The 24,922-nt window shown below is 37.4% G+C and overlaps 2 protein-coding genes across 2 annotated transcripts; one reads left to right on the forward strand and one right to left on the reverse strand.

Annotated features, from left to right (window-relative positions):
* Positions 1–2,301: 2,301 nt before the first annotated feature.
* Positions 2,302–3,174, forward strand: LOC141633614 (kiwellin-1-like). The gene has a single exon (XM_074446047.1). The coding sequence runs from the start codon at positions 2,329–2,331 to the stop codon at positions 2,902–2,904; it is 576 nt and encodes a 191-aa protein (XP_074302148.1). The 5' UTR covers positions 2,302–2,328; the 3' UTR covers positions 2,905–3,174.
* A 2,194-nt stretch (positions 3,175–5,368) lies between these two features.
* LOC141628658 (uncharacterized) lies at positions 5,369–15,425 on the reverse strand. Its single transcript, XM_074441765.1, has 3 exons — positions 14,895–15,425; positions 14,425–14,746; positions 5,369–6,207 (listed from the first exon to the last, which is right to left on the reverse strand). The coding sequence occupies exons 1-3, from the start codon at positions 15,423–15,425 to the stop codon at positions 5,369–5,371; spliced, it is 1,692 nt and encodes a 563-aa protein (XP_074297866.1).
* Between the last annotated feature and the right edge of the window lie 9,497 nt (positions 15,426–24,922).

The raw sequence follows: 24,922 nt of genomic DNA on the forward strand, positions 1-24,922 counted from the left end.
TATTTTCAATATTTAAGAAACAAAATTAAAAAAATTAATCATGTTAAATTATCGGATATATATTTTAGAAATATTAGCTACATAAAAAGGAAAAATATACCCATATTTAATTTAAATACTCCTCATAAAGAACTATGAAATACGGAGTACTATATTATTTAGCAACTTAAAAGAGTGTATCTAACTAGTTAGAGGTAAGTATCTAACAATTTAAAGGAGTGTATCTAGCTAACTAGTGGTATGTATTTATAAACTCAAAAAAATGTATGTGGCAAACTAAAGGTGTGTCTACAAAATTAAATGAGTGTATCTAGCTAACTAGTGATATGTATAGACCTGGCAAACATATCAGGTCATGTCGTGTTCGTGTTCGTGTCAACTTTAAACGGGTCATCACTAACCCAACCCTAACCCGACCCAATTACATAAACGGGTCATTTGTCTCAATCCTAACCCAACCCATTTAATTTTTCTATAACCCAACCCGACCTGTTTAACCCATTTATCTTTTAGCAGGTCATGTTTAACCCATTTATCTTTTAGCGGGTCATTTTTAACCCGCTTAACCTGTTTAACCCAATAAACCAATAAAATAAACTAAGTTTTATAAGCCTCATATCCTAAAAATGAGGAATGAAAATACTTATTTTTAAATTGTTTGGTTTGATTATTGATTCAACCCAAATATATCATGACACTTTTAAATAAGTGGGTTATTCGTGTCGTGTTCGTGTCAAAATAGCTCAACCCTAACCCGACCCATTTAAGTTTCGTGTCGTGTCCTTGTCAACCCAATTACTTAAATGGGTCACAACGTCTTGACCCTAACCCGCTAACTTCGTGTCGGGTTCGTGTCGTGTTTTCGGGTCGTGTCAATAATTGCCACCTCTAGATATGTATCTATAAACTCAAAAGAATGTATCTAGCAAACTAAACGTATGTGTCTAAGAAATTAAAGAAGTATATCTAACTAGCTAGAGGTATGTATCTAGCAACTTAAACGAGCGCATCTAGTTAGCTAAATGTATGTATCTATCAATTTTAAAGAAGTGTATCTAGCAATTTAAACGAGCGTATCTAGCTAGCTAAATGTATGTATCTATCAATTTAAAAGAAGTGCATCTAGCAACTTAATGAGATCAAACGAGGGGGAAGGGTATCCTAAATTTAGGACGAGAAAGGTTCTAGATATACTCTATTAACTTACTAGATACATATCTTTGAATTGCTAGAGACACTCTTTTATATTATTAGATACATACCTTTTTATCTAGCTAAATACACTTCTGTATGTTACTAGATACTTACCTTTAAATTGTTAGATACATCCTCTTAGCTTGATAGATACACGTATTTTGTACCCTAGATACATACCTTTAATTAGTTTGGTAGATACACATGATATATTAGTTAAGAGTTAAAATCGATTTTAATTTACAGAAATGAAGAAATTGAGGTATTGCTCTTGCTTGTACCATGAATTTTGGTACATTCCTTTAAATTACTAGATACATACATTTATCTAACTAGATAAACTCTCATAAGTTATTAAATACATATCTCTAACTTAATAAATACATTTCTTTAAATCACTAGATACATACCTTTCACCATAAATAAAGTTGGCATTCCCTCAATCCTCTCATTTTAGGTGTTCGCCTATGCTTATGGTAAATGGGCTTGAATCCAAAACTTTCGTGTAATGCATAAGACCAACCACGACGACGAAGAATTTCAATCATGTTAGTGAACGCCAAAAAGTTAATAACGGGATCACAAAGTAAAAGCACGCGATTTTGCTATGGAGTTTTTCTTTCACACTCACCACGATAAGCGAAGTTCCATAATTCCAATCCTAGGGGTATTTGCTTTGCTAAATAACTTTGATACAACCCACCTATCTAATTTTTCTAACCTCTCAAGTGTCACAACACAAAATATCCATATGATTAAACGAGGGTCACTGTCGCTATTTCACGTCTTTTTTTTTTTCGATTGGATAACCAAATGATAATGTTATCTAATCCAATTGTCTTAGTTACCAATTTCTTACTTATGAGATCAGATATGCTGCAAAAACCAGCCAAACCTGACCTAGCGATAATTGTATTATTTCTACAGGATTTATTGTTTCTTTTACACTACTATAACAAACCACCAATATTGACCCACATTATTATAACAATAATAAAAATAAATTAAAAACAATTAGCACTAATCACTAGATCAGATCAGGAAAACTCCGTCATTCAGAAATTATATATATGCTGTTTTATCTTTACTGTATCAATCATTCAAATACCCGAAAAAATAACATCCAAGTTAAAGATGAAGAATTTGTTGATGTATAGTTCAATTCTTGTGTTACTAACAATAGTAATCAATAGTAGTGTTTTAGTTGGACAGAATTGCAGGTCAACTGGTGTGTTTAGGGGTAACAGTTCACCAGCAAGGCAATGCAACTCAAACAGCTGTGTCCAAAACCAGGTTTATTTTACCTTCCAGTGTTCCCCTGACGTAACCAACCAAACCGCAGGAATTCTTACCCTCAAAACCTTTCAGAACCGCAGAGGCATGGTCCCGTCACATTATTACAGCAAGTACTATCCTGTTATGGCACCGGTTGTTGCACTGTCAACTGGGTGGTACAATGGTGGGACTAGGTGCGAAACTGTGATCCTGATAAGCGCGAATGGGAGGAGTGTCAAGCCTCGGGTGGTTGATGAAGGTGATTCTACCAAAGGGTGTGATGCTTCAGACGGTTATCACCCTTCTTGTGGTTATAATATTGTTGCTGCGTCTAACTTAGTTTGGAGGGCTCCATATTATTTATATTCTATGCAGGGATCAATAACCATATACGAGTTAGTACTCCTCAAATTCCCTATGATTCTTGAGAGTTGAGACCAAGTCTTCTTTGTTCTGATGAAGTTTAATCTTTTCCCTTGTGAGCATGACTAGATTCTTTGTTTAATATAGTGGACACCAGCACCTGTAATTAACAAAAAATCTTAATGCAAATGAAATTAGGAGGTCGATCGCAAATTTGAGCATACTTAATGGTCACTCCACCTTTGCCAATTATGGCACCACAGTAGCTGTTTGGAACAACAAGTCTCACTTTTGATCTTTGTTTAGCATCATCCCCATCTGTTTGGAACGAACACCACACCACTACCCCCACCATCCCACAGACAACACCGGCGACATCACTGCCACCATTACCAATGTTGATTAAATATGAGTAATAACATTGAATCTTTGTAAGTGGAAGCAGAAGACAATTGCAAGCATTGAATATTGTTTGTGGTGTTGTATTAAATTGTATGTGACTGAAAATGAATCTCAGAGTTTTAGAGGATACAAGTTTGGTTATTAACCAGTAGACAAAGCTATGGACTGAACTATGGCCTGCATTACATAAGGAACTGAAATATAAAGCAAATGACAGGTTGTGATTAGCTGACTCTATTTCCTCCTCTATGATCTTCTTTTCTGACTTCAGCTTTGCAACTTGAGTTGTTTGTCTTTGGTACTGAGTCTTCTTTACACTCCCCTCAAGATGAGAGTGTAAGCTTGATGAAACTCCCATCTTGGAGAGAAGGTACTGATGTTGTGAAATGGGACAGGACTTGGTAAATATATCTGCCACCTGCTCCTTAGCGTTGACATAGGAGGTGGTTAGGAGTCCTCTTTGAATCATTTCCCAGATAAAGTGACAGTCAACCTCTATGTGTTTAGTGCGCTCATGATAGACATGGTTGGCAGCTATGGCTAAGGCAGCTTGATTATCACATTTGAGCTATGCTGGACCTAAGTGGTGGAGGCCAAGATCCTGAAGCAATTGAAATAGTCAGGTGACCTCACAAGTAGTCATTGCCATGGCCCTGTATTCAGCCTCAGCAGAGGATCTTGAGACAACAGAATGCTTCTTGGATTTCCATGAGATAGGTGAATTCCCAAGGAGAATAAAAAAGCCTGTGGTGGATTTTCTACTAAAGGGACAGGAAGCCCAATCAGAGTCACGGTAAGCTGTAAGCTGTATTGCAGAATTACTGGCAAATAAGATGCCCTGGCCAGGTGCAGTTTTGAGATACCGCAACACTCTCCTAGCTGCCTGCATGTGATCAGAAGTGGGTGATTGCATGAACTGACTCAGAAGTTGAGCAGAGAATGCAATGCCAGGCCTTGAAATAGTCAGATAGATGAGCTTGCCCACCAATCTCCTGTAGGTGTCTGGTTGGGGTAAGAGGGTCCCTTTTCCTAGTTCCAACTTTATAACAGGGTTGACAGGTAGTTGAACAGCCCTAGATTTGTCTATACCAAAAGTTCTCAACAAATCTAGGGTATATTTCTGTTGGGAAATAAAAAGACCTGCACTGCTTCTCTTAATTTCCAAACCAAGAAAATAGTTCAACTCCCCCAGATCTTTCATATGAAAGGAAGAGTGAAGATGATCTTTGAGAGTTTGGATTTCAGAGGGATCATCTCCTGCAATGACCATGTAATCAACATAAATAAGGACAATAGTGGTGCTGCTGTTTTGTTGTTTGATAAAAAGAGAGTGATCAGCATGGGAATGTTTGAAGCCACAAGTGAGAAGAACCTGAGTGAGCTTAGAAAACCACTGTCTAGGTGCCTGCTTCAGGCCATAGAGAGACTTGAGCAATTTGTAAACTTTCCCTTCAGCTGCAGAAGCTTTACTCTCCCCCTGATCAAAAGACTGCAAGCTCCCATCACAGTACCTCTGAGGCAGTTTCATGTACACTTCTTCCATTAACTCTCCATGTAGGAAAGCATTGGCCACATCCATCTAGCATGTGTCCCAGTCTTTAATAGCAATAATAGCTAGTAGTGCTCTAACAATAGACATTTTTGCTACAGGAGCAAATGTTTCATCATAGTCTATTCCATACATTTGTCTAAAGCCCTGCACCACTAATCTTTCTTTATGTCTCTCAATGGAACCATCTGGGTGATATTTGGTCTTGTATATCTATTTACAACCAATGGCCTTTCTGTTCTTAGGTAGATTAGTAAGTATCCAAGTGTTGTTTTCATGTAGAGCTTGTAGCTCAGCATTCATTGCTTCAATCCATTTGGGATGTTGTATGGCTTCTTGGTATGTGAGAGGGTCATTCTCAACAATTGCAGTGCTGATGTGACCAGCAAAGGATGTCTCCAGGTGAAGTTGTGGCACACTGGATATTGTGGATGGTGCCATGACAGGGTTATTGACCACATAGTCCTTTGTCCGCTCAGGAGCTCTTCTTTCCCTAGTTGGTATGCCTGAGTCATTGCAAACTTCAAGTTCAGAATGAACTTCATGGATATGATTATCAGAGGTGAGATCTTGACTTTGTACAGGTTATTCTTCTGTGTGCATTTCAGGGTCTACAAATTCTGCAATAGTATTCACTACTGGAGAGCCCTCAGGTTGGTGATATTTTCCTGAATGTAGAGATGGTATGAATTGTGCAAAGTTCTTGATCTTGCAAGGGAAAACAGTTTCATGAAACTTAACATCTCTTGACACAAAAGCCTTTTTCTGAATTATGTCATAAACCTTGTATCCCTTTTGGGAGAGAGGGTATCCTATAAAAATACAAGGAATACCTCTAGGAATGAATTTATCCTTGTCTCTCACAGGGTTATACACCATAGCTAAGCACCCAAACACCCTTATCCTATCATAATTAGGTACTTTGTTGAATAACATTTCATATGGTGTCTTGTTTCTCAGGAGAGGAGTGGGCAGTCTATTGATGAGGAAGGCTGCAGTTAGAACACAATCACCCCAAAAGGACAGAGGTAAGTCAGAACTAAATCTTATTGCTCTACTGATCTCTAGGAGGTGTTTGTGTTTTCTTTCCACTACTCCAATTTGTTGGGGTCTGTCAACACAGGTGGTTTGGTGCCAGATCCCTTTTGACAATAGGAATTCTTTGTTATCTCCTTCTGTGAGTTCAAGGGCATTGTCAGATCTTAATATTTTGATGGTTTTACTGAACTGAGTTTCTATGAATTTGTAGAAGAGCATGAGAAGTTTTGCTGCCTCAAATTTATTGTGCATAAGATAGACCCAAGTAGCCCTGCTGTGATCATCAACCAGGGTCAAGAAGTATTTGTGTTTAGTTCTTGTTTCTTTTCTGTATGGTCCCCATATATCCACATGAACAAGGTCAAATATCTCAGTAGATCTGTTAGCTTTGATGGGAAATGGAACCTTAGTTTGTTTGCCATAGAACAAGTGATGCAAATTCTTTTTGATTGGTGTTGTTGATGTTTATGAATATTTGGAATGTATTTCAATTTGTCATCAGGAGCATGTCCCATTCTTAAATGCCAGACATCAGATTTCTGAACATTGATAATAGGTAAACCATTACACATGGGGTCAGGTGTAACACCCGCGAATTTCCCATTTTGACATTTAAATTTTAGTAAACCGTCTGATTACTTTATTTTATATTTTCGAATTATCTAATTTAATTAAATTTATTTTTAAACAAGACTCCTATAAAAATATGTTAAAGCTTAATTTGTATGAAAGTACGTATTTTAGTCGGATAACTTTAATAATGACAAATAATAATAATTTCCGTCTTAATTTCCGTCTAACATAGACCGTCACTTTTCGTTTGAGAATCTTATCTAAACATGGACCAACCTTATGTCAATAACACATACCACCTAATTTATATAACCCTTATATTATTATTATTATTATATATTATATCATTAATTTGTCATTATATATATGTTATTACTATTATTATATAAACTCCGTACTACACTACTACTAATCTACCCGGATAACCCCACACCCGTTGCATCCCCTTTTTCTTCTTCCCCTTCATTTGAAAACAACAAAAACGCAGCAACAACAACACAAACATAGCAGCTCCACCATTTTCGCACCTCTCAAGCTCAGATCCTTCCTCCAATCCTCAACCAAATTTCATAAAACTTACTCCATTAGCTTCCTCTCCTCATTCTCCTTCTTCCTATATAAAAAAGAGCCAAGCTTTCATCCGGTTTCATTTCGGCCGTCTTTCAAAGATGCGATTTTTGGAGCTAATCTCTTCCATTTTGGGTTTAGAACCACCCTTGGACGGCTCCTTGGACGTTTAAGAGGTCATAACAGGTAACGGTGATAGGTTACTCGACAAATGTCGAAATTTCGTCTTGTTGTAATCGTTTTACATGCTCTTGTTTAGTAAAGTTTAGTCCTTTTTGGTCTTCCTCTTGTATGTGGTTGAATTTGTGGTGCTACTGGTTATTTTACTTGACTATTTGGATAGTTTTTGACTCGTTTTCTCGTATTCGGTTATGGAGGAGGGCGTCGTGGGTTCCCCGCAAATGCCCCGTTATGTGCAGCGGCCAGGCTTGTTTTTGTTCCCTTTTTTGAGTTTCTTGGATGAAATATGTATTGGTTATTTGTACTCTAAGCGTGCTTGTTTCCGTCTTACCTTTGTCTTCAATTTCCGTCTTGATTTTGGACAAAAATGGCGGCTGGAACTTTGTTTTGTACCGTGACTGGTACTGCTTTTCTTCTCTGTTTTGGGACGGAAAATACGAGTTTTGCCTGGACGATATTCGGTGGTTTTGTTCTTGGATTGTCGTCTTTAGTTAGCCCGGGTTGATAGTCAGCTGCTTCTTTTTGTTGTTGTATCTCTTCCTCAACCAGTCTCTAGAAGAGTGTTAGATCCTTGCCTTAGATACGTGATTGTTCAATATAAACGTTCAACTATACATATGGAAATAGGGAGCTTGACAGGATGTTTAGGAGAGAGTATCAATGGTAGTGTTGACTTAAGTAGCTTGCAAGCATCACTAAATGTCCTGATTTCGCAGAGTTGAGTTTTGATAGGATGATAGACAATTAAGTACCATTAGCCTTAGCCAATTCCTTACCTAATTGAAATGTGTGCTTAGCTGAGGCATACGACAAATGCCTGTGAGTTTCAGGGACATTTATTTTCTTTCTTTTTTTCTGCTCATGGAGTTGAATGGCAAGAAATGTGGTTTTGGGACTGTTCTTGCGCCGATTATGGACTGTTTTTGGGGCTGTTTTCAGATAGCCTAGTTGCGGCTGCATTTAGACGGGGCTAGACGGTTTCCATGGTGAGTTTGGGTTGTTTGTGGGTGGTAGTGAGTTGTAAAAAGGGGTGTGCCATTGAGCCGTGGTATGAGGACTCTTGGCGCAAAGTTTAGTTTATTTGAAATAATTAAATATCCGTCTCGTATCTTATATAGCGTAAATCGTTAATATCATCTTTCACATTTTTAGTTGTTGGGCTCATTTGATTGTGGTAAATGGACTCTTTATGCCTTATTAGTTGGACTAGTCATGTTTTATGAGTTGGATTTGTTAGATTTCATCAATTGGGCTTGAAATGTTCACTTGTTTGGGCTTAGGATGGTTCACATATTGGGATCATGAATGAGCCATATGGGCTTAGTCACATTTTATTCCGTAATTTCATATAATGTAATTCATTCATTATCATTTATTATATTTTATTTAACCGGCATGTTAAATTAGAAAATGGAATATCTATTAATACAAGACAAGTATGAGTTATCTTTATCAAATAGTTATTTGTGAAGAGTCATATTCTGGATAAGGCCGTGTATTGTTTTGTTGTGAGAGTCTTGGTCCTATCGGATACTAGGGGTGAGCTATAAGCCCTCTAGTTGCGATATGATCGTCGGGATTGATGTTCCCATCCGTACTCATGGTGAGATGCAAGCCATGAGTATGAATGTGACATTAATGGTCCCGTGTCATATGATGTTTGCATGATCATTCTTACTCCTATTGTGACTCAAGTGTGACGTTTTACATTGTGTGACTACTTTACATTCCTTGTTTACCCCTTTCGGACCTTTGGTTACGAGTGTGTGCCATGTTTCCGGATTGGGTTATCTTTCCTCTTTCGGACCTTTGGTTACGAGTGTGTGCCATGTTTCCGAATTAGGATATCCTTCCGCCTTTCTTCGGACCTTTGGTTACGAGTGTGTGCCATGTTTCCGATTAGAGGTTACTCGACCTTTGGTTACGAGTGTGTGCCATGTTTCGAGTCTTGGATACGATTGGTATATCGTTTGTCGAATCGGGTGACGTCCATCCCGAGAGTCTGGATCCAGGTTTAGACTAGGACCGTATTATGATCGTCGTCCTACCAAGAGGTTGGAGTCTAGATGGTTTGTCTTGTGAGTTCATACTAAGTATATGTCTTGCACTTATTGAGTCGTGTCAATATGAGTTCGTTGACTTGGTTGTTCTATGCCCTTTATTGCATATTTATTCTAATATTTCATGCCTATTTCATTAAGAAAGTATTATGCCTGTTGCACCATGATTGTTCATTATATCTCCTTATTCTTCATGGTTCACATATGTTGCATGATTAATATGTTTGATTAAGTATTGTTTGTTATCTGCTTTTCGACATATTCTGGCTGGGAGAACCTTGAGTTACTCCCCACTGACTGTGGCGTTCATGTTTACATGAATGACAGGTTTTGGAAGATGCTTACGTGGGGAAGACGTGTGGGCTAGCGAGAACTAAACCCCTGGACCTTAGTTTCTAGTTTAGAAACCCTTATATGTTTATTCGTGGGATATCTTTTCCCCGCTTTCTAGACTTGGGTTGTAATAACCTAATTTTTGTCTATTATCGTATTTGTTTCATTTCGTTTTGGCACCCGCGTATTAATCTTTAACTTGTATTTTAAAAAGTTTTTAAGATCTCACAAATTTCCGCTTTAATTTATTAGTTATATTTTCCGCTTTATCGCGGAGTGTCACATCAGGTGCATTACAGCATGTAGAAAATATGCCACCTGAGTCCTTGCCTAAATCAAAAGAGACATTAGCATTACATAGAGTAGGATATTTCATCTTAACAGGTTGATTAGCTAACTTAGGGTGTGACTGACTGTTATTATTTAATAGATAATAAACACCTCTGTTCTCTCTTCCAATCCACTTAGTCTTCCTCGTATGAGAGTCCTGTATAACACACAGCTTAGCATAAAATATCACATAACAACATTCATCTTGTGTTAGTTTATGGACAGACATCAAATTATGCTTGAAACTAGGAACAGACAAGACATTTTTCAAAGTTAGGCCACAGTCAAAGGTGCATGTTCCTATGTGGGAAACTGTGGTGCTTTCCCCATTGGGTAGATTTATCTTGTGCTTACTGTCCAGGGCTTTAATGTTTTGCAAAACACTTAGGTCAGACACCATGTGGTTAGAGGCTCCAGAATCTATTATCCACTCTTGTGTGGTTTTAGAAGCATAATTACAGTTTAAATTCAAACTTGCAAAGTTGGCCTCTAACTCATCCTCAGTTTAAGGATAGCCACTTTCTTTACCTTTCTGGTTACTCATTAACTGATCAAATTGTTGAGTTGTTAAAGTTATAGATCCAGCAAAGTCTGATGGACCCTCACCAGCAACAACATTTCCAGCAAACTTTTTGTTAGTGATTTTGATCACAAAGTCATTTAAGTGTATTCGGGTTTTCAAGTTAAAATCGGTTTGAACTCGGAAATGATATAAGGTGAGTTAGGGGGTGCGGAGTGCACACTCATATAATCGGGTTATCGAGTTAATAGTGTTATTATGGATAAGGTTGTGATAAATGTTACTTCGTATTTATCATGTTTCGCGGTTATTTGTGAAGTTGGTTTTGGTACGAAAACCAACAACCTTATCCATGTTTTAACATACTTTATATATATATATATATATATATATATATATATATATATATATATATATATATATATATATATATATATATATATATATATATATATATATATATATATATATATATATATATATCATATATTCTATGTATATATAAGAGGATTGAGAGATTATTTTCTTTATAAGAATTTTTTCAGTTTTGACATTGACAAGCAAAATAAAAACTCCATAAAGTATTTCTCTTTATCTTTGCCTAGATGAAGAGGGCCTCAACCGTCTTATCCTACAAGGGATTTCGTGTAACCCAAGGCATGAAATAGGGTCGAAATACTCTTAAGGAAAGCGTGCTCTTCGTGATTCGGTTGATATCCAAGTTTATGATCATTATCACTGTTACCCTATACAAATTTTACCAACATTCTTAAGAGTATTTATTATTCGTTGTGATTATGGTCCGTTTTGGTACACTTGATATCAAGAGAAGGTTTTATTGCGTTAGAATTGTTTTCAATTATTTTACTTGATGAGACTACGTAAACTTCATGGCTTTGTTCGCCATTTATTGAAAGTAATTGTGTACATGAATATCTCGTGCGACAATGGAATGATTAGGCCATGATCGTTGGTAATTTAATTTCTGAAACATTGTCCACTGCATTCATATATGAAGGATTGCAAGGGTTTCGTGAAATTAGGCATTTGGGGAAATGATGATGAACGGGTCGGTATACTCGATATCAATATTTGAACAAAAATCAGTGAAGTTGATATATGGTTCCAGAATTTTGTTGGGATGATTTTACGTTGATCACGGAAGTCAACATGGTAGTATATCCGTCTGTGAGTGGACGTCACTGGTTATGGGTTCAAATGTTTGTTGTTGTTCGCGTGGGTCTGTGCGAAACTTTTGGCGGTTATCAGTTATCTGTCTATGTGTCAAGAATGGTTTGGCAGATTGACATTGCAAATACCGTTGATAGATAAGTAGTCAATGCTTATGATCTTTAATGCTTTTATATGATGAATGAAATGATAAACAACCATGGTTTACATATTGTGCTTGCATCGTTGATTGACAATGTGTGGAATTTATCAATGAATTAATGCATTGTTTATTTATCAAATGGATGAATGTTGATAAAGAATTATCATGTGGTTTGGTTGTCTACCATCCTTATGTGATTATTACTCATGTTTTCTTTTGTTTTATTCTGAGATTAATGTTGTAATGATTGACTCATGTTTGTAAATATTTCTTTGGTGAGTCAATTGCTATGTGAAACATAGGATTATGTCTAACCACTTTCACATTCTTACCGTCTGTGTTGAATTGTTGGTGATTATTTTATTGACAAGTAATGACATTAAAATTGTTACAATATTAATACCGGTTACTTAAAACATGTTGTCATGTTTGGTTATCAGATTAAATTCTTAATATGATACAATATTAAGTGGTTTTAATCTCTCTTTGTTTATATATTGCAATCTGATGTTGTGTGACAAGATTAAGTAGTACCTTGAACATGTATAGTAATATCTTTAGTAAAGTATTAAAGGCTTGCTGATGTAATTGAGTTCACCGTATAATCTCGGAAATGATGGTTTGTGATAATTATGGTGAGATTATGGAGTCATGGTGGTTTAACCATGTACGAGACAAGTCAATAACAATGAATGTACAACTATTGACAAGTCTGGTTATGGAATTGTCAATTTTGCAGCATTGATGTCAAGTCGATATTTGGCATAGAGCACATATTATTTGCCTTGTAAAAGGTGGTTCTGTTATCACGTTTTTCTATGAAAGACATGGAGGAGGTAATATAATTCTTGATATTAGAATTAAGGGTGGGAGTATGATTATTATTCTCCGGTTAATACTTCTAAAGATCGAGTATGATGCTTTTATTCAATAGTGATATTGGAGTCATAGACTCGGGTTTTCATAAGGGCTTAAGTATTGCAGTTTGACAAGTTGAGTAAGTATACTAGTATAGCTAGTACTCATATTTGGCAAGCGATTAAGCAAGTGTGAAAGTGAATAAAGTAAACCATGAATTATGGTTTGTCCTATATCATTTTCCTTCGATTTTAGAGGGATATTATTTTGCAAATTGAAGTACCATATGTAGAAGGTTATTTTCTACTAGTGGTAGTATATTTTACTTGGGAAAGTACCATGAGTATATTGATTTTCAAGATCGAATTTGCATTATGAGTTTGACATTGGATTTGGTATGCGTAGTGTTAGCATAGCCGGTTAAGGCTAAGTAGCTAAAGAAATTAATCTACGGTATTACTTAAAAGTATTAGACCAATTTCATCCATGATTTTTTGATAGTGAATAACGGTGCACCGGGGTGTTTGCTATAACACGATTTATGGACTATCATAAAAGGGAATTGATCTTGGTTGTTTTAATGAGATCTCAACGTATCTAGTGGATCACTTTGCATAAAGGATCAACTAGGGACTTGGTTAACAAGTCGGATATTGGGATGGTAAAGCCTATATTGATCTTTTGTGGTAGGACACCCAACTCCCCTCTAATATATGTTAGAGGCTGAGTTCAATGTGGAAAGCCTATTATGAAAGATTGAAGCACATAATTTATAATGTCCCAAAAGGATGTGCTTGAACCTGCAAGAATGGTAGGATCTTTGAAAAAATGGTATTACAGGCCATGATTAAAAGAATCCACCTATATGAGTGTGAAGTGTAGCCGCTTCTTAAAGCTCGAGCTTGGCTTTGTATGCGCTCATGAATGGATATGGACACATGGCTGTTAAAAGTGTCAAGAATAAAATTTTTGGAGTTATTTGAATTTATTTGTATATTATCTTCATGTATTAAGAATGGGTTGAAGGGTTCAATCCGTGGGACACCCTGATTCTCGAATATTTGGAATGTGTAATGTACTAATGTGGAAGTTCAATCCTTGGGACACTTTCATTTATGCATAGATTTGTTTGCTTTGTTGCTTTACAGGAAACAAGGGATACACTTAAATGGGGGAGGAATGTTGGTGATTTTGATCACAAAGTCATTTAAGTGTATTCGGTTTTTCAAGTTAAAATCGGTTTGAACTTGGAAATGATATAATGTGAGTTAGGGGGTGCGGAGTGCACACTCATATAATCGGGTTATCGAGTTAATAGTGTTATTATGGATAAGGTTGTGATAAATGTTACTTCGTATTTATCATGTTTCGCGATTATTTGTGAAGTTGGTTTTGCACGAAAACCAACGACCTTATCCATGTTTTAACATACTTATATATATATATATATATATATATATATATATATATATATATATATATATATATATATATATATATATATATATATATATATATATATCATATATTCTATGTATATATAAGAAGATTGAGAGATTATTTTCTTTATAAGAATTTTTTCAGTTTTGACATTGATAAGCAAAATAAAAATTCCATAAAGTATTTCTCTTTATCTTTGCCTAGATGAAGAGGGCCTCAACCGTCTTATCCTACAAGGGATTACGTGTAACCCAAGGCATGAAATAGGGTCGAAATACTCTTAAGGAAAGCGTGCTCTTCGTGATTCGGTTGATATCCAAGTTTATGATCATTATCACTGTTACCCTATACAAATTTTACCAACACTTTTCATGTCTAAATTTAGATCCATGTTTCCCTTTGTCCATACCAGTCCTATATTGCTTAGCTCCTGAACCTTGATAGTTGCCCTGATTAGTTGCTTGAGGCCCACTTCTGGACTTGTTTTCAACAGATTTCTCAGGAAATCTGATGGACACGGGGTGATCAGCAGGATAACCAACTATCCTCCAGCAGTTCTCTCTCACATGACCCTTCTTTTTGCAAGCAGTACAGAAGGACATGTTGGGATCTTTCTCCTTCAGGCCAGATCCAGATCCAACATAAAAGGCTGAGTTGTCAACAACTACTTTTTCATTTGTCTTGTAGTTCCTCCTTTGGGCCTCCTCATGTTGGAACATTGCAGCAACCTCCTATACTGTTGGTAACGGGGACATCATCAGCACATTAGTCCTCATGGTTGAGTAGGAAGGGTGAAGACCATTAAGGAACTGGAATAACTTCCTTTCTTCTTGCTCCTTATGTTGAGCATCGAGACCATGCATTTATTTCAGCAGTGACTTGAGTGACTGGTGGCCAGTCACACATCTGTTCAAGGTTTTGCCATAGAATACTCAACTCAGTGAAGTATTCACAGATGTCTTTTTCTCCTTGTTCAAGATCCTCTAGCTCTTTGTTGAGTCTGAATTTTCTGGCTCCATTGCTGACAGAAAACTGCCTTTGTAGGTAGTCCCATATTTCCTTTGCTGTTTTGGTGTACAGGACAGACTTCTTGATGGATTTCTCAACATTTTGGTGAATCCAATTGATAAGAAGACTGTTGCAGGTTTCCCAAGTAGCCTCTTTCAGAGGATCATTGACAGGTTTTTTGACACCACCAGTCAAGAATCCTACCTTCCTCCTGGAACAAATGGCAATCTCCATTTGCCTTTTCCATTCTAGGTAATTTTCAATGCCTGATAGTTTAGTGTTAATCACCAGTGGATGAGCACATTCAGCAGGATGCAAGTACAGAGGATCTGTACGCTCCATGACTGAAGGTGTTGCTATTATGTTGTTGTTTTCAGAAGTGAAAGGATTTTCCATTGCCATTGAAGGGATTGAGTATTATAGTTAGGAAAGAAGTGAGAATAAGAGAAGTAAGATTGATGATTTTCCAATGTTAATGAACTGCACTATATATAGGCAGAGAAAGGTGCTTCGATGTATTAAATGCTCAACCACATAGTAGTTATCAGTCTCCTCTTTCCAGAGCTCTGATACCATGTTGATTAAATATGAGTAATAACATTGAATCTTTGTAAGTGGAAGCAGAAGACAATTGCAAGCATTGAATATTGTTTGTGTTGTTGTATTAAATTGTATGTGACTGAAAATGAATCTCAGAGTTTTAGAGGATACAAGTTTGGTTATTAACCAGTAGACAAAGCTATGGACTGAACTATGGCCTGCATTACATAAGGAACTGACATATAAAGCAAATGACAGGCTGTGATTAGCTGACTCTATTTCCTCCTCTATGATCTTCTTTTATGATTTCAGCTTTGCAACTTGATTTGTTTATCTTTGGTACTGAGTCTTCTTTACAACGCCACCCCGACGCCACCAGGCTCACGCCAGTGAGCTCCTTCTGACACGTTTGTCATTGCCGTCGACACTGAATCACCACGGGGTGACCACCCATTTTCATACATAACTGCTTCCACTCGTTTCCCCGGCGACACACGACTGCACCACCACCAATGAGTACACCCACGCGTCACCAGGCGACCTACCCCACTAACCAGCTCCTACCACAGCCCACGAGCACAACGCCACTGAGATTATTTTAATTTTCAAAAATCTTTTAATTTAAATTATAGACTACAAAAGTGAAAAAAAAAATTCAAAAAGTTTATCGTCCTTATGACTATGTCAGAAAATTTGGAGTTTGAAATAGTCGATGACGGCAGACTAAAACTTCAGTTGGTGTAGTGGTATAACCACCAGCCAGTGACGAAGATAAAGCGGAAAGTAGAAAGAGTGGGATAAAGATAATAGTGTGATCCGTCAGTGATGACTTGGTGTGATCGGAGTTCCGTTGGTCGCCGGCGAGACTGTTGTATGCGAGGAGGTAGATGGATAAGGTAGGTGAGTGAAAATGTATAAAGGTTGGAGGAAGTGTGGGTTTGTTTACGAGAATTAATTTGGACCCTTGATTCTATGTTTCAACTCTCATCAGACCATTTAAAGTTAGTTCGTACAATTCTTATGGAAGTGTCGGTTCGCACGAGATCCTATTTCTATATATATATATATATATATATATATATATATATATATATATATATATATATATATATATATATATATATATATATATATATATATATATATAGATTTGGGATCCCATGAGAACCACTAGTATAATGAGAACCACTACTACTACTACTATTAATAATAATAATACGGACGACATTAGACTTTATTTTGTTTGAAACCTACGCGCACCCCCAAACCCTTCCATCTCATTCATTTTCCCATTTTCACATCCTCACTCATCTCTCCTTCTCTCTCTTCGACCATCACCCTCTCCGTCATCCTTTCCGATCGTCCTCTCCGATCATCGTTAACCAAATCATATTTCTGTCACCTCTCAAATCTCAACTCATTCATCATAGCATTTTCGTTCCTCTAATCCGATTCAACCGCCATTACTGAGTTTCATTCCTACAAATTAAGGTAATCAGCTTCTCAAATTCATTGCGATTCTACGCCAATTTGTTCATGCTACGTAATTTTCCTTGAGATTCATCAATTTGTCTATACCCTTAACTTCGAGTAATTTTCCCTAATTAAACTAATTGATTGTTCTTATATGAGGAACCCTTAGATTTGTAGTCTTATGCTTCAACCTATGTGGAATTTTAGTTTAGTGAGAGTTAAGCAATAATCTAACCCTAATTTATTTCTTATTTATCCATTTTAATGATTTTATGATTCAAATTAGTTGATTAGGATTGTATTCCTGTTTTGTACTTCTTTCGATCGTTTTCATTCATTTCAATTGTTGTTCGATTCAAGTTACAAGTATTTCTCGCTATTTTTACCAGTTTAATCAAATAGAACAATATAAATGACTCGGATCTGGTATTAATGAAGATTGCAATCAGTTGATTTTTTAGTAGAGTTGGCACTTTCTAGTGATCTTGAATTGATGTGATTCTACTTTAATTAAGTTCATTAGAGGAAAAAAGTGGCAGGCAATGTATAATGCATTTTATACAATAAATATTCAAATTGACAAGGATTTTAGTGCAAAGCTTTCAGGTTATGGTTGGGTTTGCCTGCTTCCTGAAGCCGATCTCTGAAGCGGTCCTACTCCTACTGTGAGTGCTTATGACATTATTTTCTTTTAAGTAGTGTTGTAAACTTGTTGATGCTGCTGCTTAATTTACTTTTAGCTGAGAGTTGGATTTTCTGCCTTCGCTAAATTCATGCCTAGTATGCCGTGAGTTAGCATTGAGCCTTAAATGATAATACAATAGCACCATCTTAATGCATGTCACTAAGGCTGTTGCACTATTACAGGGTAAAAATAAGGGTAAGTGTATAAGTAAGGTTGTTGATGTGCTGTTTTATAGAGTAGTTATTTTTAAGACATTTTATTTTCATGAAATAAGATTCTATGTGTATGAAATTAGGTTTTATGTGCATAAAATAAGTTTCTATTTGCATGAAATAAGTGTTAAATTGGTATGAAATACAATGATATGTGCATAAAATAAGGTTCAATGTGCATGAAATAAGGTTCAATGTGCATGAAATAAGTGTTAAATGGGCATGAAATAAGGTTCTATGTGCATGAAATATATGTTAAATGGGCATGAAATAAAATTATATGTGCATGAAATAAGGTTATATGTGCATGAAATAAGGTTCTATGTGCATTAAAAAGTTCTTCAGTTGCATCAGTTGGTTATATTATTATACTAATTACTATTGGTTAGGAACGTTAATTTTATATGGGCGTGAAATAAGATTATATGTGCATGAAATACAGTTCTATGTGCACGAAGTAAAGTTCTATGTACATGAAATAAGGGAAATGACCGTGGACGAGATTTAATGTATTTACCGACCTTTTATGTTAATGTGGTATAGCAAACAGGAGCATTCATTTTATATGAATTTCCAGCACACATTATCTAATTGAATTCCTGCATTCTGAATCCTAAAATGAATTCCTTTATCTTAGCTTGCAGACTCTTAATTATATCCCTGATGTTCCCTTTTGGTCTTCTAACCCTTTCATTCACTCCCAATTTATTTCGTTGGAGCCAGATATGGTAATTCATTGCCATGAATGCATGGTGATTATACTTTTTCTGAATTTGGCCCATCTCCTCATAGCTATCCACTGCATGATTCCAGTTTGAGGTACCTGAATGTGCAGTAGCTTTGCCATTTTATCCCTGAGCAGCCTACTTACTGTATTCATGTGGGAAATAGTCTGTATACTTCCCTTATTATAAAGGATTATAACGAATTTTATGAAGATGATCACTAGTCATAAAATAAAATTACATAAACAAAATTAAAGGATTAAGAGATAACCTTCGGTCCTAGCAAAAACGGCCTAAGAACAATATCAAAGTTGATATTCGCCTATTAGTTGCACCCAAGACGATATGAGATATGCCCTTTGATTATGCTAGAATCGATCCAAATTTTCTGTAAAAATTTAGGTTGTTTTGTGTTTTTTCTGATGAGAGGAGGCAAGAGAATGAGTAGAAAAATTAGGTTAGAAATAATTCACCCATATACCCTCTTAAACCGTGTGTTAGGGTAGATTAGGGTGGATTTTTTTTCATCCTCTAATTTCGGCCCAATTACCGAAATAAGGAGTATTATTTCCTTATTTTGGTTATTCCAAAAATGTATAAAATGTGTTAAATTGTCATCTAGTGAGGATCGAACCCATGACCTCTTGGTTTGTGTACCCTCACTATTACCACTATGACACATTCATCTTGTTGATATTAAATATAATCGATTACATTTAATTACGAATTAACAGATTAATTCGTCCAAGCTAACATTACATACATTTAATTAAATATAACTTATTATATTCAATTTACGAATTGACAGTTAATTCGTCTCAACTAATATTATTTAATCTTCATTAAATAATTGTCTCATCAACACATTGACTAACTGTTTAGTCATATTAGGCATCAATGTGATCATATTTCTATAACCACATCTCTCAAACACATCCTATAGGTGTGACCTTTAGGGACCAGTTGATCACCGCCATCTGTATGATAATAACGTCAAACTTTCTAGCAAGCCAAACGTTATTAGGTAATCGTTAATCAACTGATTAAAATACGAAGTATACCCTTGTGAACCTGTAAGAGATTTACAAATGTTATCACACTTATTTGTGGAGGACACAAGCTCCAACAAACTCCCACTTGTCCTCACAAGTGTATGTGCGATAACCGATTCTCATATCCTAAAATTTCTCCCACTCAATGTAAAACAATTTGCAAATCCGTATTCATAAAGGTCGTATTTTACAAGCGATCAATATCAAGAGTGGTTTCCCCGACTAGAGAGTAACTTAACTGATAAACGAATCAACATTCGAGCATGGCCATGCATTTCAGTTACAACTCCTCGAGTGGCCTTGAGAAATAACTATACCTGATAAGGGTTGGATATTTTCCTCAACTCGAATCCTGCAGATGTAAGCACAGTATGAAATGACCCAGAAAAAATCTACTTAGCCTCCAGTTACGGCAGACCGTGAGAAAGAAACCAAAGTCACCCAAAAACTGCCTTAATCTCAAGAGACAGTCGATAGTCAAAAGAATCGACTCTAGGAACACAATGGATGTCCTATCCATGACCTGTCACCAAATGTTTTAAAACATTTAGGACTCCATTACGTTGTCAAAAAAAGTTGTCCTACGAGGTATCGTTATAATCTCGCATCTGTGATCGATCAGTCAACCGTTTGACTTGTGGCTCATTGAACCCACCATCAATCGACTGCACAATATAATAGCAGGAGTTATCAGCTCACATTGGCGATTACGGACCAAGACAAATATAATGTAATTCAGTTCACTTTGTGGTGTTCAATGTTGTCAGTACAATCCACATGAAAACAAAATATTATAATAAAAACGATGAAGTTATAAATAGTATATGAAAACGATAATGTATCAAATCCATAATCAAGTACTAAAACTCAGGAACACGTTTAATTCCCATGGAAATAACGTGCCCTACATGCTTATCATAATTCAACGGTTTAGTGAGAGGATCCGCGATGTTATCATCCGTCGCAATCTTGTCTATCACTATCTCTTCTTGCTCCACGTAATCACGGATCAGGTGACCTTTCCGATGTACATGTCTAGATTTGTTGCTAGACTTTGGCTCCTTAGCCTGGAAGATGGCACCTCTATTGTCACAATAGATGGTGATCGGGTCATTCGAACTAGGAACTACCGAAAGTCCTTGTAAGAATTGACGCATCCATATCGCTTCCTTTGCTGCCTCTGAAGCGGCATAGTACTCGAATTCAGTAGTAGAATCTGCTACAAAACTCTGCTTGGAACTCTTCCAGCTTACCGCAGCATCATTAAGAGTGAAGACGAACCCGGACTGAGATTTTGAATCATCTCGATCCGTTTGGAAGGTAGCATCTGCATAACCGATTGCGCATAGCTTAGTATCGCCTCCATAAGTCAATACCCAATCCTTAGTCCTCCGTAGGTACTTGAGGATGTTTTTAACAGCTATCCAGTGTGTTTCACCTGGAGTCTTTTGGTACCGACTCGTCATACTCAATGCATATGCCACGTCTGGACGTGTGCATATCATGGCATACATAATCGATCCTATTATAGATGCATAAGGAACACGACTCATGCGCTTAATCCCTTCAGGCGTCGTGGATGACTGAGACTTGCTCAACTGCATCCCAGTCATCATTGGAAGGTTCCCCTTCTTGGAGTTGGTCATGCTGAACTTCTCAAGAATCTTATCCAAATAAGACTCCTGACTAAGTGATAACGTTCGTCGTGATCTATCTCGGTAGATACGGATTCCCAAAATGTGTTGTGCCTCACCCAGATCTTTAATCTGGAAATGGTTCTTCAACCATTCTTTAACCGAAGATAGGAGAGGAATGTCATTCCCAATCAAGAGTATGTCAACGACATACAATATCAAGAATACAATCTTGCTCCCACTCGACTTGATATATAAGCATGGTTCCTCGACCGATCGAGTGAAGCCATACTCTTTTATCACTTGGTCGAAACGATGATTCCAACTCCAAGAAGCTTGCTTAAGTCCATAAATGGAACGCTTAAGCTTGCATACTTTCTTAGGATGTTCAGGATCTATGAAACCTTCGGGTTGCACCATGTACAACTCTTCCTCCAAATAACCGTTTAAGAAGGCGGGTTTCACATCCATTTGCCAAATTTCATAATCATGAAATGCGGCAATCGCTAAGATTATCCGAATGGAACGTAGCATGACTACAGGTGCAAAAATCTCATCATAATGCAATCTGTGCACTTGAGTGAAACCTTTTGCCACAAGTCATGCCTTATAGGTATCTGGTTGCGCGTCTACAGAACGCTTTATTTTGTAAAGCCATTTGCACTGTAGAGGTTTTACCTTATTAAGTAAATCAACTAGATCCCATACGTCATTCTCATACATGGAGTCCATCTCGGATTGCATGGCTTCAAGCCATAGCTTTGAGTCGGAATAGGTCATGGCACCTTTATAGGTAGCGGGTTCATTACTCACTAGGAGTAAAACGTCATTCTCCTCGACCATACCAATGTATCTGTCCGGAGGATGAGAGACTCTACCCGACCTCCTAGGTTCCTCAGGAATATTAACCGTATCATCAGTTGGAGGAACAACTTCCTCCATCCGTTCGTCGGTCGTTGGTTCTGGAATCTCCGATAGCTCGAAGGTTCTATTACTCGTCTTGCTCTCGAGAAATTCTTTCTCTAAGAACGTCGCACTAGCCGCAACAAAAACTCGATGTTCGGTAGGCGAATAGAAGTAATGACCAAATGTTCCTTTTTGATAACCTATAAAGTATGTCTTGACCGATCGCGGGCCGAGCTTATCCTCTTGTCTCCACTTGACATAAGCCTCGCAGCCCCAAACCCGAATAAAGGACAAGTTAGGGACCGTTCCCTTCCACATTTCATATGGAGTCTTGTCGACAGCTTTAGACGGACTTCGGTTAAGTATAAGAGCAGCTGACAAAAGAGCAAAACCCCATAATGAATCAGGCACTACGGTGTGACTCATCATGGATCGAACCATATCAAGTAAGGTTCGATTTCTCCGTTCGGACACACCATTTAATTGAGGTGTTCCAGGTGGAGTTAACTGCAAAACGATTCCACAGTCTTTCAGGTGTTGATCAAACTCATTTGAAAGATATTCGCCACCCCGATCTAAACGGAGTGTTTTAACCTTTCTACCCAGTTGGTTCTGTACCCTGTTCTGGTATTCCTTGAATTTCTCAAAGGACTCACTTTTATGCTTCATTAAGTAGACATATCCGTATCTACTTAAATCGTCCGTGAAAGTGATAAAATATCTATAGCCATCTCTAGCGGTAATTGACATAGGTTCACAAACATCAGTATGTATGAGTCCTAATAGGTCACTAGCGCGCATTTCAACACCTTTGAAGGAAATTCGAGTCATCTTGCCAATGAGACATGATTTACACGTGCCATATGTAGAAAAATCGAATGCGGGAATAGTCCCATTATCGACGAGTTTCTTCACGCATTTCTCATTTATGTGTCCCATTCGACAATGCCATAGATAGGTTTGATCTTTGTCACCAACCTTTATTTTCTTATTATTCACGTGTAATACTTCCGTGGTTTGGTCTAAGATGTAAATTCCATTCATGGAAACTGCTTTGCCATAAATCATTTCATTGAAAGAGAAAATACAGCTATTATCCTTTATTGAAAATGCAAAACCGTCTTTAGCAAGTACGGAAACAGAAATATTGTTCTTAGACAAATCGGGTACATAGTAACAGTTATACAAAAATAACTCAAAACCACTAGGGAGTTGGATTACATATGTTCCCTTCGAGACAGCAGCAACTCGTGCTCCATTCCCGACACGCAGGTCCACATCACCTTTTTCGAGAGGTATGATGTTCTTTAGGCCCCGCAAATGATTACACGATGAGAACCACAACCGATCTAGTACCTAAGTTCAAACTTGCATGGTTAATCTCAATCATATGAATATAAGATGACATACCAACAGGAACGACGCGGCCTGCTTTGATGTCCTCACGGTAGACGGGACAGTTCCTCCTCCAATGTCCAGTCTTGTGACAATGGTGGCACTCTATGTCACCGCCCTTGCGCTTTGCCTTGCCCTGTGAGCCACTAGTCTCACCAGGCGCACTCTTACCGTTTCCTGGCTTCTTACACTTTGGCTTACCTACAGCTAGGTCGCCATGAGCCTTGCCCTTACCTTTACCCTTGTTTGAAATCATGAGAACATCCTGCTTCATGCTCCCACTCAATTTCATATCCTTCTCGGTCTGTACGAGAAGGGAGTGTAGCTCATCAGGACTCTTTTTCAAGTCATTCATGTAGTAGTTCGCCCTGAAAAGGGCAAAACCATCATGAAGAGAATGAAGCATTCGGTCAATGACAATGCTCTCACTGATTTTGCAATCAAGACCCTCCAGCTTCTCGACATTCTCAATCATGTGAAGAATGTGTGGGCTAACCGGTTGGCCCTTATGCAGTTTCGCATCAAAGAAGCGACAGGTATGCTCATATGTAACGATTCTCGGTGCCTTTGAGAACTCGTTAGTGAGCGTGGTGAAAATCTTGTTTGCACCCTGAGCAATGAAGCGTCTCTGCAAATTGGTTTCCATTGCAAATATGAGTACTTTCTTTATCGCACCCGCTTGCATAACGAAGTCACTATAAGCGAGTGACTCGTTGACTCCTGCATTGGGGCATGGGTTGACCGGTATTGGCTCAGTTAAGTACTTGAGCTTACCGTCAGCAATGGCAGCATTCCGTAGTGCCGCCTCCCAGTCCGCAAAGTTGGACCCATCATTCTTCAGTCGCGTGGACTGATTCATGTGGTCCATGAAAGCTTTCAGCCAGGACTCGCGTCCAAGTGTGGCACTAGGCATTGGGATTGCGTTATTTTCAGCCATTTCGTTGTAACAGTATTATGAAAATAAACGTGTTCTACACTGCGAGAAGAAGAATAAAAATAATAAGCATGTGCATCGTTTATATTTTTAAGTCTAACGAACCGTAGTCATAACGCGAAGACTCAAAACATTTATACAATTGACCTCCCTCAAGAATTATATAAATGATCCCAAGACTCAATTCTCTGTAAATTGATAAGCTAACCTTTTAGCTAATTCTACCGTTAGAATTCTTGGTCGATAAATTTCTGTAAATTCTATCTTTAGGCCATCATAATCACGAGAAACTCTTCGGACTATGATGTTGAGGTAAACTAAGTCAACACAACTACTTACCCAA

This window comes from Silene latifolia, chromosome Y (assembly GCF_048544455.1).
Source record: "Silene latifolia isolate original U9 population chromosome Y, ASM4854445v1, whole genome shotgun sequence".
Classification (NCBI taxonomy): Eukaryota; Viridiplantae; Streptophyta; class Magnoliopsida; order Caryophyllales; family Caryophyllaceae; genus Silene; species Silene latifolia.